Source organism: Hakea prostrata, chromosome 4 (assembly GCF_041222555.1).
Source record: "Hakea prostrata isolate BN-2017 chromosome 4, UWA_Hpros_2, whole genome shotgun sequence".
NCBI lineage: Eukaryota > Viridiplantae > Streptophyta > Magnoliopsida > Proteales > Proteaceae > Hakea > Hakea prostrata.
This window is the reverse complement of record NC_142603.1, coordinates 4,136,111-4,158,185: the sequence shown is the minus strand read 5'-3', so window position 1 is coordinate 4,158,185 and position 22,075 is coordinate 4,136,111. Positions and strand designations below refer to the sequence as shown.

At 37.5% G+C, this 22,075-nt stretch overlaps 4 protein-coding genes across 6 annotated transcripts; all 4 read left to right on the top strand.

Annotated features, from left to right (window-relative positions):
• Positions 1-1,002: 1,002 nt before the first annotated feature.
• LOC149017194 (Syntaxin/t-SNARE family protein) lies at positions 1,003-11,071 on the top strand. 2 transcript variants are annotated; one of them, XM_089151512.1, is made up of 6 exons: positions 1,003-1,527; positions 1,633-1,747; positions 1,827-2,471; positions 2,589-2,772; positions 5,647-5,720; positions 10,235-11,071. In XM_089151512.1, exons 1-5 carry the CDS (start codon positions 1,451-1,453, stop codon positions 5,691-5,693), a joined length of 1,068 nt encoding a protein of 355 aa, XP_089007638.1. In that variant the 5' UTR covers positions 1,003-1,450; the 3' UTR covers positions 5,694-5,720; positions 10,235-11,071. The 2 variants fall into 2 exon arrangements, with proteins under 2 accessions (XP_089007638.1, XP_089007639.1); XM_089151513.1 differs by lacking the exon at positions 5,647-5,720 and having other exon boundaries at positions 1,004-1,527; positions 10,235-11,066.
• An 830-nt stretch (positions 11,072-11,901) lies between these two features.
• On the top strand, positions 11,902-16,094 carry LOC149017193 (RING/U-box superfamily protein). Its single transcript, XM_089151511.1, has 4 exons — positions 11,902-12,131; positions 12,205-12,539; positions 14,557-14,747; positions 15,482-16,094. The coding sequence occupies exons 2-4, from the start codon at positions 12,345-12,347 to the stop codon at positions 15,903-15,905; spliced, it is 810 nt and encodes a 269-aa protein (XP_089007637.1). The 5' UTR covers positions 11,902-12,131; positions 12,205-12,344; the 3' UTR covers positions 15,906-16,094.
• Positions 16,095-17,100: 1,006 nt separating this feature from the next.
• LOC149017192 (uncharacterized) lies at positions 17,101-17,349 on the top strand. The gene has a single exon (XM_089152903.1). It carries the CDS (start codon positions 17,101-17,103, stop codon positions 17,347-17,349), a length of 249 nt encoding a protein of 82 aa, XP_089009029.1.
• A 1,886-nt stretch (positions 17,350-19,235) lies between these two features.
• Positions 19,236-22,054, top strand: LOC149017191 (uncharacterized). Of its 2 annotated transcripts, none has more exons than XM_089154135.1 (2): positions 19,236-19,310; positions 20,402-22,054. In XM_089154135.1, the coding sequence occupies exons 1-2, from the start codon at positions 19,294-19,296 to the stop codon at positions 21,492-21,494; spliced, it is 1,110 nt and encodes a 369-aa protein (XP_089010261.1). In that variant the 5' UTR covers positions 19,236-19,293; the 3' UTR covers positions 21,495-22,054. The 2 variants fall into 2 exon arrangements, with proteins under 2 accessions (XP_089010261.1, XP_089010262.1); XM_089154136.1 differs by lacking the exon at positions 19,236-19,310 and adding an exon at positions 19,891-20,276.
• The last annotated feature ends 21 nt before the right edge of the window (positions 22,055-22,075 follow it).

Sequence of the window (22,075 nt, the reverse complement as noted above, 5' to 3'; positions counted from 1 at the left end):
TCCTTTCACCCATCTTCTTATTTATACCTCACTGGAAACTACCTATCATTGTCAACATAAACTACTCCACCCCCTCTCCTGGCAATTGACCACCCCCCCCTCCTTCCACTGCCAAAAATCACTCATCTTGCTCTTCGGTAATAGCCTAATAGGTATGAGTTTGTTTTCAATTTTAACTTAGTATTGGGTTATAAAGGGTTAATAGTAGTCTCAAAATCACCCCAACTCGAAACTAAATTGTTAACCAACTTGCATCCAAACTGCATCACACCAAACCAAAGCCATTATTTTGCAAATGGTCAATGTTTGGGCTTTGTGTTTTTCAATCGGAAACCCTTAAGCTCAAATCAAAACTATTCCAAACCAAACCCTTGATACCCCTAGTCTCCCCTGGTATCCAAAAAAATCAATTAAGAACAAATTGTTAGTTATGTGACCAAAATGTTCTTATACCTTTTAATTTCCATTTTCATTTTACAACTAAAATTTTGGAAAATAAGGTTTTTGTACTAAGAAATAAACATCTTTAGTTAAAAAAAAACATCTTCCACTTGCTAAATAAGTGGTTGAGAAAACAAGAAAAGTAATAAACTATTTTAAAAAATATTTATTTGAAATCAAGTCTTTAATCACAACCACTTATTTAGCGTATAAATACACTATTGTGTACAAGAAAGAATATTTTTCCAACATTAGACGTCTAAAAGAAAATTACGCAAAGCATCGTATTAAGAATTTAAGAATTCTTAAACGCAGCATGAGTGGTGTCGAAGTCTATCTAAATCTAAATCCAAATATAATAATTTGTTACACGTAGGATTATACCTTATTAAGAACACAACAACACCATTAACATTAATTACATTTAAAACCTTTTGCAAGAATGGATGACCATCAGAAATCACTTGCAAGTTGCAAGAATGAGCTGTCGGTAGTGCTTTTTTTCCACATCACAAATCATAAAAGAGAAAAAAGAAAATAGTATTTAGTCGTTAATTGAAAAAGAACCCACATGCTCCGAGAATCTTGAGATAAACATGTCGTTTCCATCTTATTTATAATTATTTCTAAAATCTTCACCAGAACCCGCATGATGCGTGAACGGAGATAAGTTTTCAGTTGTAAGAATTTAGATATGTTTTTTGTTTTCTGGAAGAGAGGATCAGATGCATTTGTGTCGGTGAGGTGTCGTTTTTGAGTTCTGCATCATCAAATCCTTCCATCTCAAGCCTTTTGGTTTGGTTGTGATTTGAAATGATCAGGAGCTCCTCTTCTAGAACGTCTCCTCCGAATTCTATCTCGATTACGATCACGGTTTGTCTGCTAGGAAGTATGATCCGAGATTGAGTATATATCACTTTACGGGAATGAAAAGTTGAAAGCTTTCTCGTTGCGAGCGTTTGTGGAAAAATTGATAGATTTAAAAGATTGGGGAAATCTAGGATCTAGGATGACTTCGAATTTCGATCGGTGGGAGAAGGATCCGTTCTTCTCAGCGGCTGAGGAAGTTCAGGAATCTGCAGATAGGTATTTATTTCACAGTTTGGAATTTCTTCAATTATCGAGGGTTTTGATTGTTTTTCTTTTCGATTGGTCCTTCTAATCTTTTGATTTTTAATTTATTTATTCAAGGATGGAATCGGTGTATAGAACTTGGCTACACGAAAAAAAGGACGTGTCGAGCAGTTGTGATTTCGATGAGCTTCGCAGGGACTTACATACAGTCCTTGGCACTGCCAAATGGCAGGTGGCTTCGCATTCCGTAGTTTCTTCTCTGTGATTAGGGCTTTTGAAACGTTGCTGATTTGCTTAGTTTGTACCTGCAGTTGGACGAGTTTGAGCGAGCCGTCTGCTCGAGCTATGTTGGGAGCTCTAGCTCGGCCGAAGATGGGAAAACTAGGCATAGCCAATTTATTGTTGCTATCAAGAATAAGATCTCTATGGTTGAGAATTCGCTGAGGGAATCTGCTGTTGCGGAAGGCAAGTCAACGCTACATTGGGTTCGTTTGGATGAAGGAGAAAGGGATGAGCTTGCATTGTTTCTGTCGGGACCTTCGGTGGATAGGGCGGCTCCGCCTGCTACGGTTGCTGCCTGTGACGAAGAAGAAGGGAATTTGCAGGCAGTACGTGGGGAGACAGTGTCAGGTTCTTCGAAGAATTCTTCGGATTCGACAGAGCAGAGTTCACAAGAGACTGAGGAGAGGTCCCGCCGTTGTAAGAGGGCCGGAAGCGCCAGTGCTGATTTTGGTACCTGGAAGATTGCAGTTGCCGACGAGAGTTCCAATCGGAGGTCTTTTGATGACATGCCAAATCGTCCTCCTCCTAGGGTTTTTAGTTTGTCAGGACTCGTCGGGGCCGTAGATCACATTCCCAAGCCAAAATGGTCGAAGAATGGTTTCAGAAAATGGAAGGCTGCAGATCGTCGTCTACCAACCGATGCTGTGCCATTGCGGTCACAAGAGTTGAGTCGGGTGAGAGATTCAAAACATTTTCTTTTTCTGTTGGGCGTTTACTGTTTTAGTGCCTTATTATTTTCTCCTTAGGATTTTTTTGGCTCTGGATTTCTCTTAATTTTCCTTCTTTTGCAGGGAATAGATGAATGTTGTGATGGAAGTAAAAGTTGCCTTGATGGCTGTGACGAATCTTATGATAAGCAGTTATATGGCTGGTTTGGAGCTGTTCAAAGACAGCTTCAAAGATCTCAATATCAAATCCAATACAGCAGGCCCGTCCAAGTTGTTTTTTGGTTTTCTGCTGTCGTTTGCCTGATCGGTGAGCTCTGAATGCTTATATTATTTTTTCAATGTTTTTTTTCTTTTCTTTCAAAACTGAATGATTTCTGGGTTTTTGGAAATTACCTTTTTTTATAAAGAAAGAAAATTACCAAAATATTAAACTGATGCAGTGAATGATATAATGAGTTTTGTGTGGATAAATTCTAAAATTTTCCACAAGATAATTCTTGATCGCCTCATGTTTGGCACAACCTTAGGATCTTTATGCTACCCAAAAAACACATTGGGATCTTTATTGTGTTATCCCGCTGTCATGTGTACTAAATGAAACTTAACATACAATTGAAAGGGAAAAAATATGTTCCAGCTTTGAGCATAATTTTTTTTCCTTTCAAGAATAGGTCTGGAGGTGAATGTGTGCTCTCTGAATCCTTCCACCATGGCTTTGAAGCCCAATTATTTTATCAAAGGTCTGGTAAAGGTGCCACTCTCTGGGAAATTTCATAAAATTCTTATGTCAAGGGTCAACCATGAACTGCTCCATAAGATTCATATAGGATTCTGATTTCTGGTTGGTTCAAATGACTGAAAAATATGCTATATGATGTGCGATTTACACTCAAGGAACAGAATTAGGGGTGTCAACCAAATACATCTGCATATGCATGGCTGTCTGTCATGACCCATTCTTGGGAACCTGGACCAAAGGAATCCAGAAACCATTTGGTCTATAACGGTGGGTATGGTTTATTTAGCTATTAGGCACTATAAGTTCAATTTGCTTTTTCGTATCCTTTCTTCATTAGGTTTTATAGAAGAAGTAACATAAGAGGTATGGTTTTCCTAGTTCAAGTTGGGTCAAGTTTCCTGGTTTATTTGAACTTTTTCGGATAGCAAGGCTATGTATGTAGCACATCAGCTGAGATGAAAGGCAGAGATTGAATGAACTAAATTTAGTTAAGAGTTGCAAATACCTTAATGTTGTAACTGAGAGAGAAAGGTGGAAGAGTGAGGCAACGTAAATGAAGTCAAACTGGATCTAAACCAGGTTTTGGGTGCAAAGGAGGCTGATGGTGTACTTGTTCATGTAGCGGGGGAGTAATTGTGATCGTTGTTTTATTTTATTGTGTCAGGTTAATTATGTAGGAGATGGAGTTTTCTCCTATTTGGTTTAGTTTCCTTGTCAAGTTAGTTTCCAAGACAAATAGGTTCCCTTATTCTCTTGAGTGTTATCTTTATATATTATTGGCTTGATGAGAGAGAAATTGAATTGAATTTGGTTGTCGCTTGTGGAGCCATGTTGCATGTGCATTTCTTCCAAACCCTTCTCTAATTTCTCTGTTTTGATTATTCTTCATCAATTGAGTCTTCTTAACCAAGGGTCAAGAATTCAATCTTAGAGGTCAAGTTGGTGGTCCAAAAGCCGAGTTGGACCAAGATTATGTCTAGTTGTGTTTTATTTTTATTTTTTTTTTTTTTTTTTTTGGGGGGGGGGGGGGGAATCAAATCCAGATTTTGATGAGAAGCATAAAAATGAGAGTAAAATTTCGAGATATACTGAGATCTCACTGAAGGGATATTACCAAGATAAAGACTCATGTGCAATCTTGTCTGGGTAAGCCAAGAAAAGGAGACATTATCGCCAGTTCTCATACTATGTTCTTAGGCTCCCCTCTTCTTGAACTCTTTTTTCCTCTTGGCTTCTTATTCCATCTCTTCTTTATTTCCTTTCCCTCTGTATTGCTAATCCCTGTTTTAGCCATATCCAGAATCCAGATTACCCACAAATCCTGTTTAAATCTCTATCTAGTGTTATTCATTCAGCATCATAATTTTCGGAACCAATCACCTCTATAAAATGACTGAATTCTGCAGATTTTATTGCCAAAATGAATTTTTTATGTGAGACCAAAGCAAGGTTCCCCTTTGGTTCTGCAGGTTTCCTAATGAGAACGTGGACCACAAAAAGCTAGTTCGGTTTGCTATGGGCCCACATGAATATTACACTACTCAATTAGTGTGTGGATGAAAAACTCGTAATTTCTTGCAAATATTTATAAAAACTAATAAGAGATAAGGAATGGTACATGGGTGGTGGTGGACTTTCAGTTCGAAGTTTGATTCTAGAATCAAAACAAGAAACAAGGTGAATGATGGCATTGAGGGAAATGTGTTAAAAGTAACTGAAAGAAATGTCCATCAGGAAGGGAGGCCTATGGTTTCCTACATCCAATCTAAACTAGAGGTGGTAGAAATATGTCCAAATCGACTGTTCAAAGTCCTTTCGAGAGAAATGGAGATTTTAGGAGTTTAACGCTAACCTAAGATTCTTTTGAAGTTATGGAAGAAGACTCACCTGAGACAAGAAGCTATGATTAAGTGATAACACATAACCAATTTGTTTACATGCTAGTAGATCCATGACAGAAGCTATTTAATACTTGAAAGGTTCATGGAAAGGTATTTTGTTTACCAATTGGTAAATGAGATATTTTGTTCTGTAAAGATTCACAGTTGTCAACTGTTGGTGTCCATGCACAGATAAATTTTTTCATTTTATTTAGATTACAGGGGACCTTGGTATCCGATGTTTTCAGTCTTTATGTCTAAACACCTTCTCTTCATTTTAAATTTTGGTCTAGTAGGTTCTATAAAACTTACTAGCTTGTGAACATCGAATGCAGTTCTGAACATAGTTCAAGAACTCAGTTTTGTTGCCCAACTTGGTCCGCCAAAAAAGAGTGACAACATACTTGATGGAAAGCTCTATTGCACCCGGATGTGCTTGTAGGCTTGGATCTTTATTGCATTTTCCTACTTCATATGTAATGTCTGAAATTTAATATATAGTTGAAAGGGGGGAAAAATTAATCCAGCTTTGAGTATAAATTTTTTCTTTTTTTGAGAATAGGTCTGCAGTTGTGGTTGCTCTCTGAATTCCTCCACCGTTGGCTCTGAAGCCCAATTATTTCATCAAAAGATCTGGTAAAGGTGCCATTTTCTGGGGAATTTCTCTTAAAAATTCTTGTGTCAAGGATTAACATTTTTCATATTTCTGATTTCTGGCTGATCCCAAGTGACTGAAAAATATGCTACATGATGTGCAATTTATGTTCAAGGAATAGAATTAGGGGCATCAACCAAATGCAGTTGCACATGCATGGCTGTCTATCATGACCCATTCTAGGAACCTGGACCAAAAGAATTCAAAAACCATTTGGTATATAAAGGTGGGTATGCGTTTATTTGGTATTAGGCACTGCATCTGTAATTTGCTTTTTCTTATCCTTTCTTAAATGGGTTTTATAGAAGAAGTAACATAATAGATCTGGTTTTCCTAGTTTGTGTTGGGTCAAGTTTCCTGGTTTACTTGAACTTTTTTGGAAAGCAAAACTGTGTAGCACATTGGGTGAGATGAAAGGCAGAGATTGAATGAATTAAATTTAGTTAAGAGTTGCAATACCATAGTGTTGTAACCAAGAGAGAAGGTGAGAAAGAGAAACCAGGAGAAAGGCGGGATAGAGTGAGGCAACATAAATGAAGTCAAACTGGACCTAAATCAGGTTTTGGGTCCAAAAGAGGTTGATGGTGTACTAGTTCATGTTAGTTGGGGAATAGTTGTAATCATTGTTATATTTTATTGTGTCAGGTTGATTATGCTGGAGATGAAGTTTTTTTTCCCTATTTTAAAATGAAAGGCAGAGATTCAATGAATTTAGTTTTGTTAATGAGGTTCCTTTATTCTCTGAGTTATATCTTTATATTTTATTGGCTTGATGACAGATAAATTTGAATTGAATTTGGTTGATGGTTGTGGAGCCATGTTGCATATGCATTTCTCCCAAACCCTTCTCTAATTTCTCTGTTTTTCTCTTCATCAATGAGTCTTCTTAACCAAGGTTTAAGAATTCAATCTTGGATGCCAAGATGGTGGTCCAAAAACCGATCCTGTCAGGGTTTTTTTTTTTTTTGGGGGGGGGTAATAGAAATTTTCGAGACAAAGTGAGATCCCACTGAAGGGATATTACAAGATCAAACTCATTTGCAATCTTATCCAGTCCAGCCAAGAAAAAGAGATAATACTGCCAGTTCTTGTGTTATGTTCTTAGGCTCCATTTCTTTTTAAACTCTTTTTTCCTCTTTGCTTCTTATTCCATATCTTCTTTAGTTCCTTTCCCTCCGGTATTGCTAATTGCTGTTTTAGCGATATCCAGATTACCCACAAATATGGTTTTGATCTCTCTCTAGTGTTATTGTTTCGTCATCATAATTTTCAGAATCAATCACCTCTATAAAATGACCGAATTCTGTAGCTTTTATTGCAAAAATGAATTCTTTGATGTGAGACAAAAAAAGGTTCTCCTCTGGTTCTGCAGTTTTCCTGATGAGAACATGGACCATAAAACCCTGGTTCTGTTTGCTATGGGCCCACATGAATATTTCACTACTCAATTAGTGTGCGGATGAGATTCTCATAGTTTGGAGCAAATATCTATATAAACTGACAAAAGATAAGGAATTGTACATGGATGGTGGTGGACTATTAGTGGAAGTTTGATTCTAGAATGAAAATCAAAACAAGGTGATAATGACATTAAATGAAGGAAAAATGTTAGAAGTAACTCAAAGAAATATCCATCGGGAAGGGGAGGCCTATGGTCTCCTACCTCCAATCTAAACCAGAGGTGGAAGAAATAAGTCCTACTCAAGTGTTTGAAGCCCTTTAAGAGAAATGAAGCTTTTAGGAGGTAATGCTAACCTAAGATTCTTTTGAAGTTATGGAAGAGGACTCACCTGACAAAAGAAACTATGGTGACACAGAACCAATTTGATTTTATGCTAGTAGATCCATGACAGAAGCTATTCAATACTTCAAAGGTTCATGGAAAGGTATTTTGTTTACCAATTGGGAATGAGATATTTTGTTCTGTAAAGATTCACATTTGTCCATACACAGATGAATTTTTTTCATTTACGTGGATTACAGGAGACCTCAGAGTCCAATGCTTTCAATCTTTATGTTTAAACACCTCCATTCCATTTCCTAGATCTTAAATTTTGTCTAGTAGGTCTCTGTAGAACTGACTAGCTTGTGCGCATTGAATGCAGTTCTGAACATAGTTCAAGAACTCGTTTTCGGAGCCAACTTGGTCAGCCAAAAAATAGTAACTGTATACTTGAGTAAAAGCTCTATTGCACATGCTTGTGTATGTAGGCTTGAGTCAGGAAGCAGCCTGTCTGGAAAAGAAGAGATGGCTTAAGATTGCATACATTATGGTCCTCCCTAGTTTATAAGCTTTTCTCCATTTTGTTGTCCCAGAAAAATTAGTTATGCATGAAGTTCAGAAATAACTGAAGGATTTTATCTTGCTTATATTCAGTTCATAAACCTAATGACCTTCACTGCTCAGGTTCCCGGTTCATTATTGCATAAAAGTAACACTAGCATGATCCTAAGTAAGAAAGTACTTAAGTTTCACGGTAACTACTGTTGAAGACTTTTCCATACTAGTTTTGAAGCTTCCAAAGTCTTTTCCATACTTTGATTGCTTGAGTGGAGATGGGATAAAGAATTTTACCAAGATTTCTATGGCATCTTGTCTCAAAATTCCAAATAAAAGGGATATTATGAAGATCTTGGTGAATTCTGGATCCATGTTCTGAATATTACAATTAGATTGAAGAGAGGGTCAGAAGTCACCTATCTGAATTGTGCACTTTCTCATTTCTATTAGTTCTTCAAGGTTTGTGCTGCCTGCATCACCCATTTAATGGTGTACTGTTTCTTCTAGACCACTTTCAAGTGTAAACGGAAATTTTGTATCATGAATGGAAAACCTGAAGTATGACAGGGTAAAGGCACTGACAACTAACAAATATTATTTGCCTAAAATAGAGCTGCTTAGAGGAAAAAAAGGTGTAGCCAACCTCATTGAGGTTAGGATAAGGTTGAGTTGTGTTTGTTTCAGGGAGAAAAAGAGAGGTCATTTAGAATTTGAAATAATTAGAAGTTGGTATCTAAAACTTTTCGTGCTTTTATTTGTTCATTATAATGTGATCGTCCATTATTCATGTGCGTTCAGCAGAGGTTCTAGAGAGCATTTATGAGTCTTTGACCTTTTATATGCTATTTAGTTAATTTACTCCTTTGTTTATAGAAGAGTCATGACTTTCTATTGTGGATTTGACCATTCTCTATGGAGATTGGAGACAAACTAACCAACCTTAATTATATCGATTCCTAGCTAGAAGAGCTTTGTTGAAGTTACACCTTCAATTTTCAAGAAATGGGCGTCTAATCTGATGTTACAATAGGAGGAGCTTGCGAGAACCAAGTTGGCCTTTAGATGGGCCAAAATACTTTTTATATTCCAAGTACATGATGACATCAGATTATACATTGATTCATTTGAGCACCTCATCATTTATTGCAATTTTGGTAAATTTAACTATATGGGGCCTTTTAACATTTTGTTTCCATTGATCATGTCCTTAAATGCCCGAACCTTGTGGTCAGATTCCAGGTTCGAAAGCCTAAATATTATTTTTTCCAAGTTCTCAGGTGGGTTCTCCATGGCATCCTTTTTTCTCATAGAGTAGCATCTATATTTCCCATGGCTAAGCCTTCTCATTTCTGGTTGTCTCCTAGGTCTAAGGTTGTCCTCCTGGATGATTCAACCTTAACTGTCTTGAAGCTGCTTCACCTGTAAACCTTTCTGGATTTGAAAAAATTCTGCCAACTTTTTCTCTTCTGCCACCTTTGTTCCCTATCTTGAATTGGTTGATATGCCAATTTGGAACCATCTGCTTGCAAGGAATGGTTATGCCATCCGTCATTGCCACTTGGTATCAGTAGATTGAATCGCAATTCTTATACAAAATGCAGAACAAGAATGTAAGCAGTGTTCTTTTATGGTAAATAAGAAATTATCTTGTTTGACGTCTAGAAAGGCCCAACTCTTGACATATGGCCTGTTTGCTGTTTTATTTTTCACCAGTTAAAAGTTAGTTGCATGTTTCAACTTTCAATCGTCAGAAGATTCTGTGAATATGAAACCTTTCATAGAAATTTGAATGCAGGGCATTTAAGGTCAAAACCCTGTGACAGATGAGGATATGCAAATCTCACTGGAGGAAGTTAAGCCTATAAAAATGCTTCTATTTGTTTTTTTTTTTTTTTAATCCATATCTTTTGTCATATTTATCTCCTCCACTGGGAGCAGTACAGAATGTATTCTGAGATGCTCCTAGGATGTTTCTTTGATTACTGCTTTGCCTTCTTGTTTATTGTCCTTTTTGCTTTCTTTTACTGCTTATTGCGTCTTTGGTACTTGTCTTATTACTGTTATTCTCAAATCTTCTTTTGGGTTCCATGTAGGTGATCCCATTTACATGGCATTAGGTTATGGTTGTTCTCTGTTGTTGTTTTTTCACTCACAATGCATGTTCTTTGCTATGGCAGAACTTGATACTGTTCCAAATTTTTTTTCTTTCTGCAGTTTTTCTTGCGTGGAATGCAATCTGAGGGAATATATTCTTAATACCAGATTTGCTGACTGGTGGTAATATGCAGAGTGGGGCAGTGGATGGCTGGGCGATAGGTGTTCTTCTCCTTGTTCCAATTAACGATTGTATTTTTTTCGCTCTTTTGCATGCGAAAAGGTTCCATGTTCTCACATGCTTTGTAAACTATCTGGGAATTGACAAATGATTTTCATTTATCTCAATATTAATTGTATATTTCCTTCTTGTTTAGAGATCACGGGAACTTATTGGAAAAATAAAATAAAGTTGGTCAATGGCTGTTGTGTTTACAAACTACAGCTAGGTTTTAGGAAAACAAGGGAAACTATGAAAAACCAGTCGAAGGAGGTGGAAAAAATAAGTGGCCGTGGAGAATGATGGCATTCAATCTCTGTGGTTCAAAGATGGAAAGGACGACTCACAAAATTCAGTAAAATCTCCAACATAAGAATGGCATTTGGAGTGCTGACAGCTTCTGGTTGCCTTGTTTATGTCTTTATCAACTTCTTTAATGCTATCTTTGACTCTGTAAATCTTTTCTACTAGGAACTTAAACTCTGCCTCTTAAACGTTGGGATTTCTCCAAAATAGACGTCTTCAGTAACGTCTTCTAGATTCTGCCCTTCCATTGTCGAAGCATAAAAGTGTGTTTATTCCTTATAATCAGAGCTTATTGTGAACACCTCAACTTCAGGTTCCTCTTCTTTGAATGTTTTATAACTTATCCTTCATGGAAACTTTGAATTTTTTCCTACACATGCCCGGAAGTTGAGTTCATTAATCTTTGCTATAACATCAGCTTGGAATTTGAATTTCGTTAATGGATGCTTCAAGTTATCTTTAATGGCTGCTGCATTCTATGCTTCAGTAGTCGCATGATAATGAATATATTTGACAGTTGAGACATAATAACACTGGAGCAAAAGCATCAAACTAGGCCCAGTTAAAGATCTGATTGTGGGTTCAAGAGGAAACATCTTTTCTTTTATTATCCATTTCTTTCCTTCTAGTTGCAATAATCATGAAAAGTGCTGGTGCCATCCACTACCAAGGGCGAGCTTCTAAGAAAAAAAAGCTATCGTAGATAGGATTGATCAGCCCTCAATTTCGTATAACTGTCACAGAGTTCTAACGAAAAGACGAGAATTGAGGGAAACAATTCAGTTAACTTTGTCTTCGTGTTAAGCTTCTATTTATGTAGAGTTTACCTCTTGCTGTCCATCGTTGGATCGTTGAATCTCATTTGTAGTCGTCCAATCATAGAGTTTTTCTCCTTCAGTCTAGATGGTTATAGTTTCTATATAAGCCACCGTTGCTTATCCCAAATTTGATTTGACCCGGTCGAGTTATTTTTCACTCTTGATTTTGAAGAACTTTAATGAGTTTCGACTTAGGGTGCAATTGGTCCTGAGCAACTGGGTTCATCTCTACAAACAGAATTATATCCACATTTGTTATCCATTAAAATTTTCTATGCTAAGAGAAAGAGGGGCAAAAACAGAAGCTCACCTCGAAACTGCTACGAAGATCGATCAGAGTGCTGAGCGGTTCATAGACTTCAAAACGGGTATTAACTGTAATTATTTCTCGTCCTCCAGTGTCTCGGTGGTTGGCGGGTCCCATTCGTCTTGATTTTTTTCCTTCCACTTTGTCTTTTCGATGAATGGTCGCTTTTCTCAATTTCTCGTCCGTTCTCTACTTCCATTGTTCAACTTTAGTTCGAATTTCGAAATCCAAAATTCCAAATTTTAATTCCACGCGCTTAACCGCTGGTTCATCTCTTAAATCATTTTTGGGATTTTTTTTTCTGGTAAATCACCCTTGTACGTCAATCTGATTTGATAGATTAATGGGGTTGCTGGGAAGTTACAGGTAATCTTCGCTTCGATTTCCCTTCTCATTTCAAGGTGACATAATAAGTAAATGAATTTTTCCTTTTTCTTAGATCAAAAGCCATATAAATACTACGCGTAAGGCACCAACACCGACGTCGGTGATTGGAGCAGATTAGAAGTTACAGGTAGGAGAAATTACAGAAGAGGTGGTTAGAGTGCGTTGGAGATATCGATTTAAGAGCATATTTGCATGCCAGGCGCTACAGAGCTCTTCCACAGCAGGAGGTCTCGCATAGGGCGAAGCACTCCTGAACCAGCAACAATTGAGATCAGTGAAGCTTTCGGTCGAAACCCTCACCATAATCATCACCACAGCTCTCGCTCCAACCAGAATCGTCGTCGTAACAGCGATGTCAGGCCTCTTTGCCATCGCACGTTTCAGTGGGTAAGCCAGAAACTATGAAAGATTCCCCCCTCCCCTCTCTATCTTTCTCGGTTTTCCATGTTTCGCACCCAATTACGTTAGTTTAATCAGTAATTGTGCCAGTCCAGTAGTAATATTTCAACTGAACTTGAAACCCTAGATCAAGTTAGGATGATTCGTAATTGGGAATTTGCCAAGAGCTGAACTTGAAACCCTAACCGTAATTGGGAATTCGGTAACCGTAGAATATGTGGAGATCCAAGATTCATATCATTTTCATTTCACCCCAAGAAAATAAAATTCGTTTTGATGTTCATGGGTTTGGATTCTCAAGTGAATTATCTTGTGAGGTAGCATTTATTTGTTTCCTTTGATCAAGCTTCATTGAGATGTCGAACTGTTTTCATGACTCCATCGAAAGCCTTCTTCCAAGTGAAAGAAAATCCTGTTAAAAAATATATATATGTAGAGTCCTGATTTTCTCTTATGGTATGTTACTCATTTGAGGTAGTTTAGCTGCAGATTTTTCTTGGTATCATCTGTGAGTTGCTCAGCTGATTTCTTTGAAATTTTAGGTATTTTCCCCCTCTTGGTCTATATAACGTCCGATGAGCTAGAAGTGGAGACTGCCATGATCCACCCGTCTTCCCCAGTTATTTATTTTTGCCTTTTTTTTTTATTTTCTCTAATTCTATGTTACTCATTTGAGGTAGTTTAGCTGTAGATTTTTCTTGGTATCCACCCTTCTAGGTCTATATAACGTCAGCTGAGCTAGAAGTGGAGACTGCAATGATCCACACCTCTTCCCCAGTTATTTATTTTAGCCTTTGTTGATATCAGCGTGGTATAGTTTTCAGAATCAAAAAACAAGTTCTTTTTTTCCTTGGCTTTTGAACTTTATTGCCAACATTTTCTTGATGTTCTCTCTTCTCACCTTGGATTCTTGGCTTCCTACACTTTTCTCCATCCAAATTTCAATTTTAATTCAAGTGGGATGCATGCTTCTTAATATCTTCATATGATGGTTTCTCAGCACCCTAAAGTTGTGACCTTGGGGGAGGATAAAAGAAGAAAAAACCAAATCACGATGTCCAGGTGTGATGAAACTTACTCTGCTGTTTTGGATACATACATTAAGTTCTTGGGTTGTGCAGTTGAAGTGCTTATGAAAAGAGTGGAGCTATGATGGTTGGCTGGATGGCATTAAATTTTTGTAACCAGCATCTGAATTCCAAGATCAGGATTAAGCTAGTTGTTTAATCCTTATGAATTTGAAAACAAGCATTTGGGGTAAATTAATGTCTGACAAGCTATGGTAAAAGTAAATCCAGAAAGCTGTTCATTTGAGGGAATGATGGAGCTATGGAAGATGAAGTACATTTTGTTTCCAAGAAGATGTACTTCGTTTACATAATTTTTTGATGGAATCACTTACTCAATTCATGCCTTCCTTTCGTAATCAAATTAACCATACTCTGAACTAATACGTTTCCCAAAAACGGTTAACAGGTAACATATATTGGTGGAAAGCTCGATGGACTTCCCCACTCAAGTTAGATGTGGTGGATGATAACATGAGCTTCATTTGAGCCATATATTGTGTTTGTCTTGCACTTAAATCTTCTCTTGAATTGATTTGTTTGGATGCTTAAACCTTATTCCATTGTATGTTCTTTCTTTCTGAAATTACTGTTATTATTTCTTTCCACTGAAACTGAAGAGTAATTTGTTGGCCGTGCGTTTGAGTCATCCTAGTGAAGCAAGCAACTGTATTTCTTACGATGTTCTTTGTGAGCTTCTGAAATGTTCTCATGTTCTTAGTCCACAAGAAACAGCTGAAAGTAATTAGTTACCGGTAAAACTGTTTGCAATTTCTTTTGAAGTTCTCAGCTATGACATGGACAGCCTACCCAATTTTCTATGATAATGATCGTTTAGGATTAGCTTTTAATGTTTGGAATGAGGCTTTGCTTAATTGATTCTGTTAGGTCGCTGGCGTTATCTTGAACCCATTCTTGTGTGGCTTTTTCATTTTCAGGATCGTGAATCAAATCGAATAGATAATGTTGGTGGCCAATCTGGTACGACCAGTGATACCAATGCTGAAATTTCAAGAAGTGGAGTCAGTAGGCTGAGATTCTCAAGTAATGACAGACTTCCTGGAGCTGTGCTAATGGCAAGGGAAAGGCTTGTTGAAAGACTCAGAGGCGTATCTCTCGCTGGTAGCAGGTTTGTAAATATCAAAAAAAAAAAAAAAAAACATTAGAATGCATTGTAGAGTTGTGCCTGTTGTCTATTGCTCTGTAGTCACAGGTTTGTGAAAATTCGTAGATACATTGACAAAGTTGATTAAAACTGCCTGATGAGAAAGTCAATAGCATTGTCCCGGGGGAAATTAAATTTCATTGGCCCACTGAAACGATGTCATTATGTTGTGCACACTCTGTTAATTGTTCCCTTGCTGTTTGGTCCCCTTCTGCACTTTTTCTTGTCTACCATTCAAAAGAGAAAGTGGTTGTAAGTGCTCATTCATGTTCCAGCTCTCTCCATCCCTCTGAACTCATGCCAATAAAAGTAAAAGAAAAGCTATACATTTATGAGGATATTTGGCGTTAGTGTCTTCTAAGTGGCTACATGAATTGCTCCGTTGTCATTATTTGCTGTCAGGCCTAGTTTTTTCCTCTTTTTTTTCTTTTTCTTTTTCTTTGCCCTCGGTAAGTCTGATGGGTAAAAAACATCAAAGGGAAATTGCCTAGATTAACTAATACCAAAAAATTTACAATGGGTTGAATATATTACTGCTTGGATGGGGAGTATGGATTTCTGTCTCATCTTACATTATATTAACTTTTTTATTTCGAGACCAACATTGTGAATTCCATATGCCTGTTTTGTTGTCTTTCCTCTGTATGTTAGACTCGTCTGATTATCAGGTAATGACAGCTTTTCTTTTCTGATTCTAGACAAGGTGGCAGAGCATCATCGAGCATCTCCTGGGATGAGTTCGCTGTTAGTGATGATTTTAGGCTCGTTGATGCCGGGGACTGGGAGACTGAGGGCCCAAGGGAGTGGTTCCCGTTCAGTGTTTCTGAATCTCAATCTGGCCTATCATCCTTACCAGGCTTGAACTACAAGAAGCCACCAGGACTCAGCAGGGAGGAGGTGAAGTGTCTTCGCCATGAGGTCTTCAACGAGACGGGTGATGAGAGTGTGGTAGTAATTGCAGCACAGGAGTGTAGCATATGCCTGGAGAGGTTCCAGGGAGGAGATTTGTTAGTTTTCCTGCCTTGTGAGCATAGGTTCCACTCTGCGTGCTTAGAGCCATGGGTGCTGACTCGTGGGGATTGCCCTTACTGTCGAACTGCCGTAGTTGTTGATGAACACTAGGCCAGACGAATATAATGCCATAAGAAAACTGACATTTTCTTCTTACTGTAATACGGTAGAACAAATTGGGGAACCTGCTTTGATGCTTGAGGTCTCCACACTTTTTTGTACTCGTAGACATGTTCTTCTCTTACCAGAAAAAAAATATATATGTATGTTTTTCTATTAAGATGACCAGTTATCGTTTTATGCAACGGTTGTAGTTCTCAATCTAACCGGAAAAGAGAACGGGATTGAAATGAAAAGAGATCTAACATAATGACCTTTGCAACAACTTGGCTTGAGAATTCCATTTAGGAATTGAATTTGAGGTCTACGAGCTAAGGAATCGTGTGTTTCCTTAAATGGTTTTATGTGTATTGATTTTGAAGACATATCATACATCAAATGGGAGATGAACTAGTAAATTTGAGAATTTCTAAATTTATGTCATTATAATATTTTACCCTCCCTTAATAATATTCGCACATATGAAAACAAAAATTCCCATTTTAACGGCTTTGTAAATGCACGAATACACTTCTATTTTATAGATCTATGTTTTTTTCAGGAAAAAAATCTGGTGTGTATCTTAGAGAACTGTGCACGGCAGGGGATGTTTTTCCTGGTAAATTTTTTTTCTTCAGTTAAAGAGCTCTGCCCCATAATTGGAACCAAAAAGGAAAATCTCTGTTCCATAATTGAAACCAAGAAAGAACAGAGGCAATGGGATTAATTGGGTTGTAATCAGATTTGAATGGACTACTTTAAAGGCAAATGATTCAAGGGATGTAAGACTAAGTCTGATCTTGTATCAATAATGATTCCTAAATCCGTTTTGATCGAGGATAAAGGAAGACCAAAAGCTAGGAGAAACAACCGCAGCGGTTGAATACATTCTAAATTTACTGCCATTCTGACTCCATAGCGTCCTTTTTTTCCTTCTGGAGAGGTCTAGGGTTTGCACCCATCTAGCGGCACATTTGTTAGTAATATTCTCCTCCATAATATCAACTCGTCAGCTCAAAAAAAAAAAAAAAACAGAATACCCAGAGCATTTGGAATTTTGGATTACATATATGGCTAAGTTTAGACGAAATACGTGTACTTATGCATGTAAAAATACTTACATGTGTCAGGGTGTAAGCTTCCATCTCTCCCTATAAATTGCAACAAAATTAAGTAGAGAAGACTCAACAAAATGGAGAAAGAAAACATGGCAGATCAAACAGGACACAAAGCGGAGAGAATGGAAGAAGAGGTGAAGAAGGAAAAGGTGTTGGAGGGGCTTCCCCTAGAGAGTAGCCCTTACGTGAAGTATTCAGATTTGGAGGACTACAAGCGTCAAGGATACGGCGCCGAAGGCCACCTTGAACCTAAGCCCGGCAGGGGTTCCGGTGCCACCGATGCTCCCACAATTTCTGGTGGCTCACTTGCGCAACTCCAAGGGCAATCAGATCGTTAGCGCTAGCTGCCATATGCCAATTGAGGGTTAGTAGAATGGTTGAGAACCTCACTTCTTAGTGGAGGGGTTGTAGGTTCAACCCTTATCAACGGCATATATATATAATATCTCTATTTTCAATTTCTTTATATATAAAGAGCGCATTTGTATCCAAAAAAAATATATCAATTCACAAAATTGGATTCTTGAAATGTATTCAATCTTAAAGTAAGAGCTTTTTTTCTTAATATATTAGCTAAAATATAACTTTAACACTATTCATCATCATTACAAAAAGAAAAGAAAAACTTGATTTGAGATTGAATAGTGCCAAGAATTTATCAATGTGGGCTGAAAATTTTCCTCTTTATTTGGGTAGAGGATCCCTTTATTCATCGCATTCATGTTGCAATCTCTAGTTCATCTTCCTAGTCATTCATTACCTTCTTTTGTATGTAGACCGAGAAATATGTATGGTATTCAAGAGAAAAATTTTAAAAAATGATGTAATTAACTAGTTTTAGGTTTTCCTTTATAAAAGTGGTCACTCAATATTTCATCTACGAAAATATTGGTTTTTCATCTCATTGGACATTTTACCCTTAAAATTGATCATACATAGGGATAAAAATGTCCAAATATATGAAAAAATAGTGATTTTTTACTTTTGGACGAATAGTAATTTTTCCCTTCGATGTGATTAGTCTTAGGACCAGGGGTAAAAAAAATGTTCAAAGAGGATAATTAGTTTTGTAAACTTAAACTCAATTTTAACAAATTTTGTCAATTAAATCATTTGAGTGTTTACATTTGTAAAAAAAAATCTGTATGTAGTTAATCATGTCATTTTCTCGAGATTTTTTTTATTTCGCACACTGCGCATTCTTTTTTTTTTTGTGAAAAGCATTCACATTCACTTTGAAGAATTTTTTTTAATGTGTTAGATTTTATTTGAAAACCAAGTATTCTTTAATTAATTGAGGTCCCACCATGATGGACTGTGTCAATTTCCCCATTCAATGGGCCATTGGGCTGGGTTGGATTTCACTTAATCTTCCAACCCTGGGTCAGGATCTAGAACAGGCCCAGACCATTGACTTTTCTGTATATTCTAACATTTAAGAGGGTGATTTCTTCAATATTTTATTGTCTTTGTTCACATTGTAGTTCTCGAACCAAGACCAATTTGGTTTTTCCATGTCAGAAACACGTCCATATCAATGAACCCAATAATTTCACAATAATTTTTTAAAAGAATATAACATACATATTTATAAATTTTAATTTGATAAATAGTCCGCCCAAGTCCTTATTTCTATCACAGATCTTACAAATCTAAGTCATTTGAATCACTCGTTAATGTCAATGCAGAGTTATCTTCAAAGATGGATAGGTGAAGCAACCCAGGAAGAAAAAAAAACTGAAGCACATAACGCCAACCCACTTTGATTGACACTCCAAACCTCACTGTAATGAAATCAGAATTGAGAAAGAATTTTAGTTTGGAAACGAGTGGCCAACGACATTTTGATGACACCACGAACCTGATCACCATCACATAAATCATAAATGCTTAGTCAAATATCAGACCAATGATCGTTTGAGATAAATAGAGATGAAATTTGACTCGATTCTAGAACATCTGAACTTGATTCATACACATAAACTGACAAAATTGCTCTGGTAGCTTCAAAAATGAACACCCATCACATTCATCTCGTGAGCTAAGAATGAGTGAAAATGGCGAGACACGTAACTCATGTTAGCTCAGCTTATGTAGTCTATATAGAATCAGTGTGGAGCACGCAAGCCTCCTATATTGACCCCTGTTGCCTTTCCTTATTTAGTTATGTCTTCTCATTTTCTGAAACACTCAAACAAAAATCAAGTAATAAATTAAAGCAGCAGGGCAGAGGGTAACGTTCTCAATTGGTTTCTTAGCTCTAATTTCCAAGCTTGTTGGAGATGGTAGATGCAATCAGGTATTACTTTGAACTTTTTTTCTTGCTTCTTTATTAATAATAATCTCTGCAACAGTTCCTGTTTGTTTCTGTTATTCTTCTTCCTCAATAGATGGATTCAGAAGAGACATTCTGGGTTCCTTTATAATCAAAATCATGTTTGTTCCTGGGTTGGTTAGATCCACCATAACTAATAAATACGTGAATTACATATGGGTTTCGTTTCAGGAGATGATTAAAGCATGTTTCAATTTCAAGTTCTTACCAAGATTAATTAAAAAAAATTGTGCTATCATGTCTCTTGGGAAGAGGACATCTCTTCCTTTTTGGCCACTTTATCCATCTTGGTTGCTGAGATCAGAAGGAAATGTTGCTAAACCATGATTACTATATAATAAACATAATAATCCTACGACCCAATCGGCATTGAGGCATGAATGAATCATTAAATTTGTTCTACGCATGCTCATGGAAGCAAACTCTGCGTCTTTATTTAATTAAGCCTATGATTTAGACTTAATGAAACGTCTTAATTAATGCATATTTTAATACAAAAATACAGGAGAATCGGCAGAGAGCTATACAATGACTCCAAACAACATGCAAGCCACATCTTTATTGGAATAAGTCACGGACAAGGATCGAAGAACCGCAAATTTTAATTTTGAGTTCTAATCTAACGAAGAACTTTTAATGGGTCTCTCTGTTCCCAAGAACACAAAATCACAATATTCACAAGCAGTGCATGACAACACATTCATAGCTTTATATATAACTTTTTCTTTTTTTCTCTACTGTAATGTAATGGATCAGATTGCTTTTTCAGAGAGTCAAAGTCGCCGCCATTCCAATAAGTTTTCATGTTATAAGGAATAATTAGAGGTTTTAGCTTTGCCTTTTTTATTTGGGTTTGTCTTCGTCTTGTGACATAGCCAGGTCCCCTGTTTAGGAATTATAATATAGAAGAAACAAGCCACGCTCACTTGGGCATGTTCTTTGTTTTTTCAAAATTTCTTCTTATCACTCCCTCTTTATATTGAGTTTACACATTTCTGTGAAATCAAATTGTCTTTCTCAAATTTTATTCTCTTTTGTTGTGTTTTGCGTCACAGGGGAATGTATGCAGTGGACAAAATTTCAGCCATGAAGTCTAAAACAGAGCAAACAGAGCAAACAGAGCAAACAGAGCAAGAACAAGAAAAAGAAGAAGAAGATGATGAAGATGAAGAAGCGTTGTCTCTTTGCGATCTTCCTTTGCTGAAAGCAAAAGAGGGTGAGAATGAATCGGGAGATCAAAGTATAGGGTTTGAAGAATTTCAAGAAGAAGAGTTTGAATTTGGGTCCTGTGGTGTGGATTCTTGTCTGAAAGAATCGGATATGTGCGCTGCAGAGGATGTTTTCTTTCAAGGGCAGATCCTCCCTCTGCGACTCTCCGTAAGCTCCGAAAGCGGAATGCATCAAAACGGTGCCGGACAAGATAGTCGGAACCCTAGCAGGTGTGGTTCGAGATCAGAATCCATGGATCACGGTTTCTCTAGTAGCAGCAGAAGCAGTAGTATCAGGAGTGGTAACTCTAACTCATCCTCGACTGGTTGCAGCTCCACATCCACCTCCATTGACAAGAAAATTGGAGGTTACAGGGAAAGAGATCTGTCGAGGAATCATTTTCACGTTCACCCAACAAGCCCAAGACCACAAATTTGGCCAACCACAGCTCCGCTGGGAAATGGTGGTGGTAGAAGTCGGAGATCAACAGCATGGGGTCTTTTCCGACCTGGTTTAGTCAGAACGCCGGAGATAGAATTGCATGATCTGAAGCAGAAGGTTCGGAATAGGAATAGGAATAGTGAGAACAGTACCAGCAACATCAAGAAGGAATCACAGAAGAAGGAGATGAAAACGATGAAACCCACCACACAGAAGACGAAGGTGAAGGTGTTTGATGGGTTTACTAGCGGTTGCAAGTGTTCGGCTATTGCAGTTGAACCAGTACCTTCAAGGGTTGCTATGAAGAAGATGGGAAATGGATCTGTAAGAGTAGAGAAGCAAGTGAAAGAAGAAGAAGGGAAGCAGTTGCAGCAGGAGGAGCAGCAGCAACGACAGAAGCAGGGGAAGCAAGCCATGGCCCACCGTCGAACATTTGAATGGTTAAAGCAGCTTTCATTGGCAGATTTGCAGCAGGAGACATTGAGTAGAGTAGATTAGATTAGAGAGGCACGCCTGCACTTTCTACTTTTCCCATCTCTCCTCTCTCTTTCTCTCTCTCTCTTATCATTATGATTTATGATATTGATTTGAACCCTGTCGTATGTATGAAATTGCAGAACTAGGCACAGTTTCTTAAGAAAGTTGTTTAATTGATGTCTCATTGGGTTCTGCACTTCTGTGACTGTTGAGTTTTTGAAGGGTACTTCAAGTTCAAAGCAGGGAAGTTTAAGACCAATGCAGATAACAGCTCATAAGTCATAACAGCTCGTCTCTCTTAATTGGTTTTTGTTTTCATGAATTACAGAGGAACAGTTGCAGAGAGACATTAATGGATGGAAATTGGTGCAGTGTGGGGCAGAGTGGGTAGGGAGTGGGGCTGATGATTAAAGCTGAAAGCCATGCGATGTTGCTTCCGGTACTTGTGGACAGAGATGTCACTGCAGGTGCCAACACCAGTTGGTGTCCTTCATTTGATTCACCTAATTGGTTGAATAATTCTACTCACTCAAATTCTGTGGTTGATGTTGCATTCAATTGCATTATTGTCTATGAATAGTGATCAACTCATCAAAGACTCA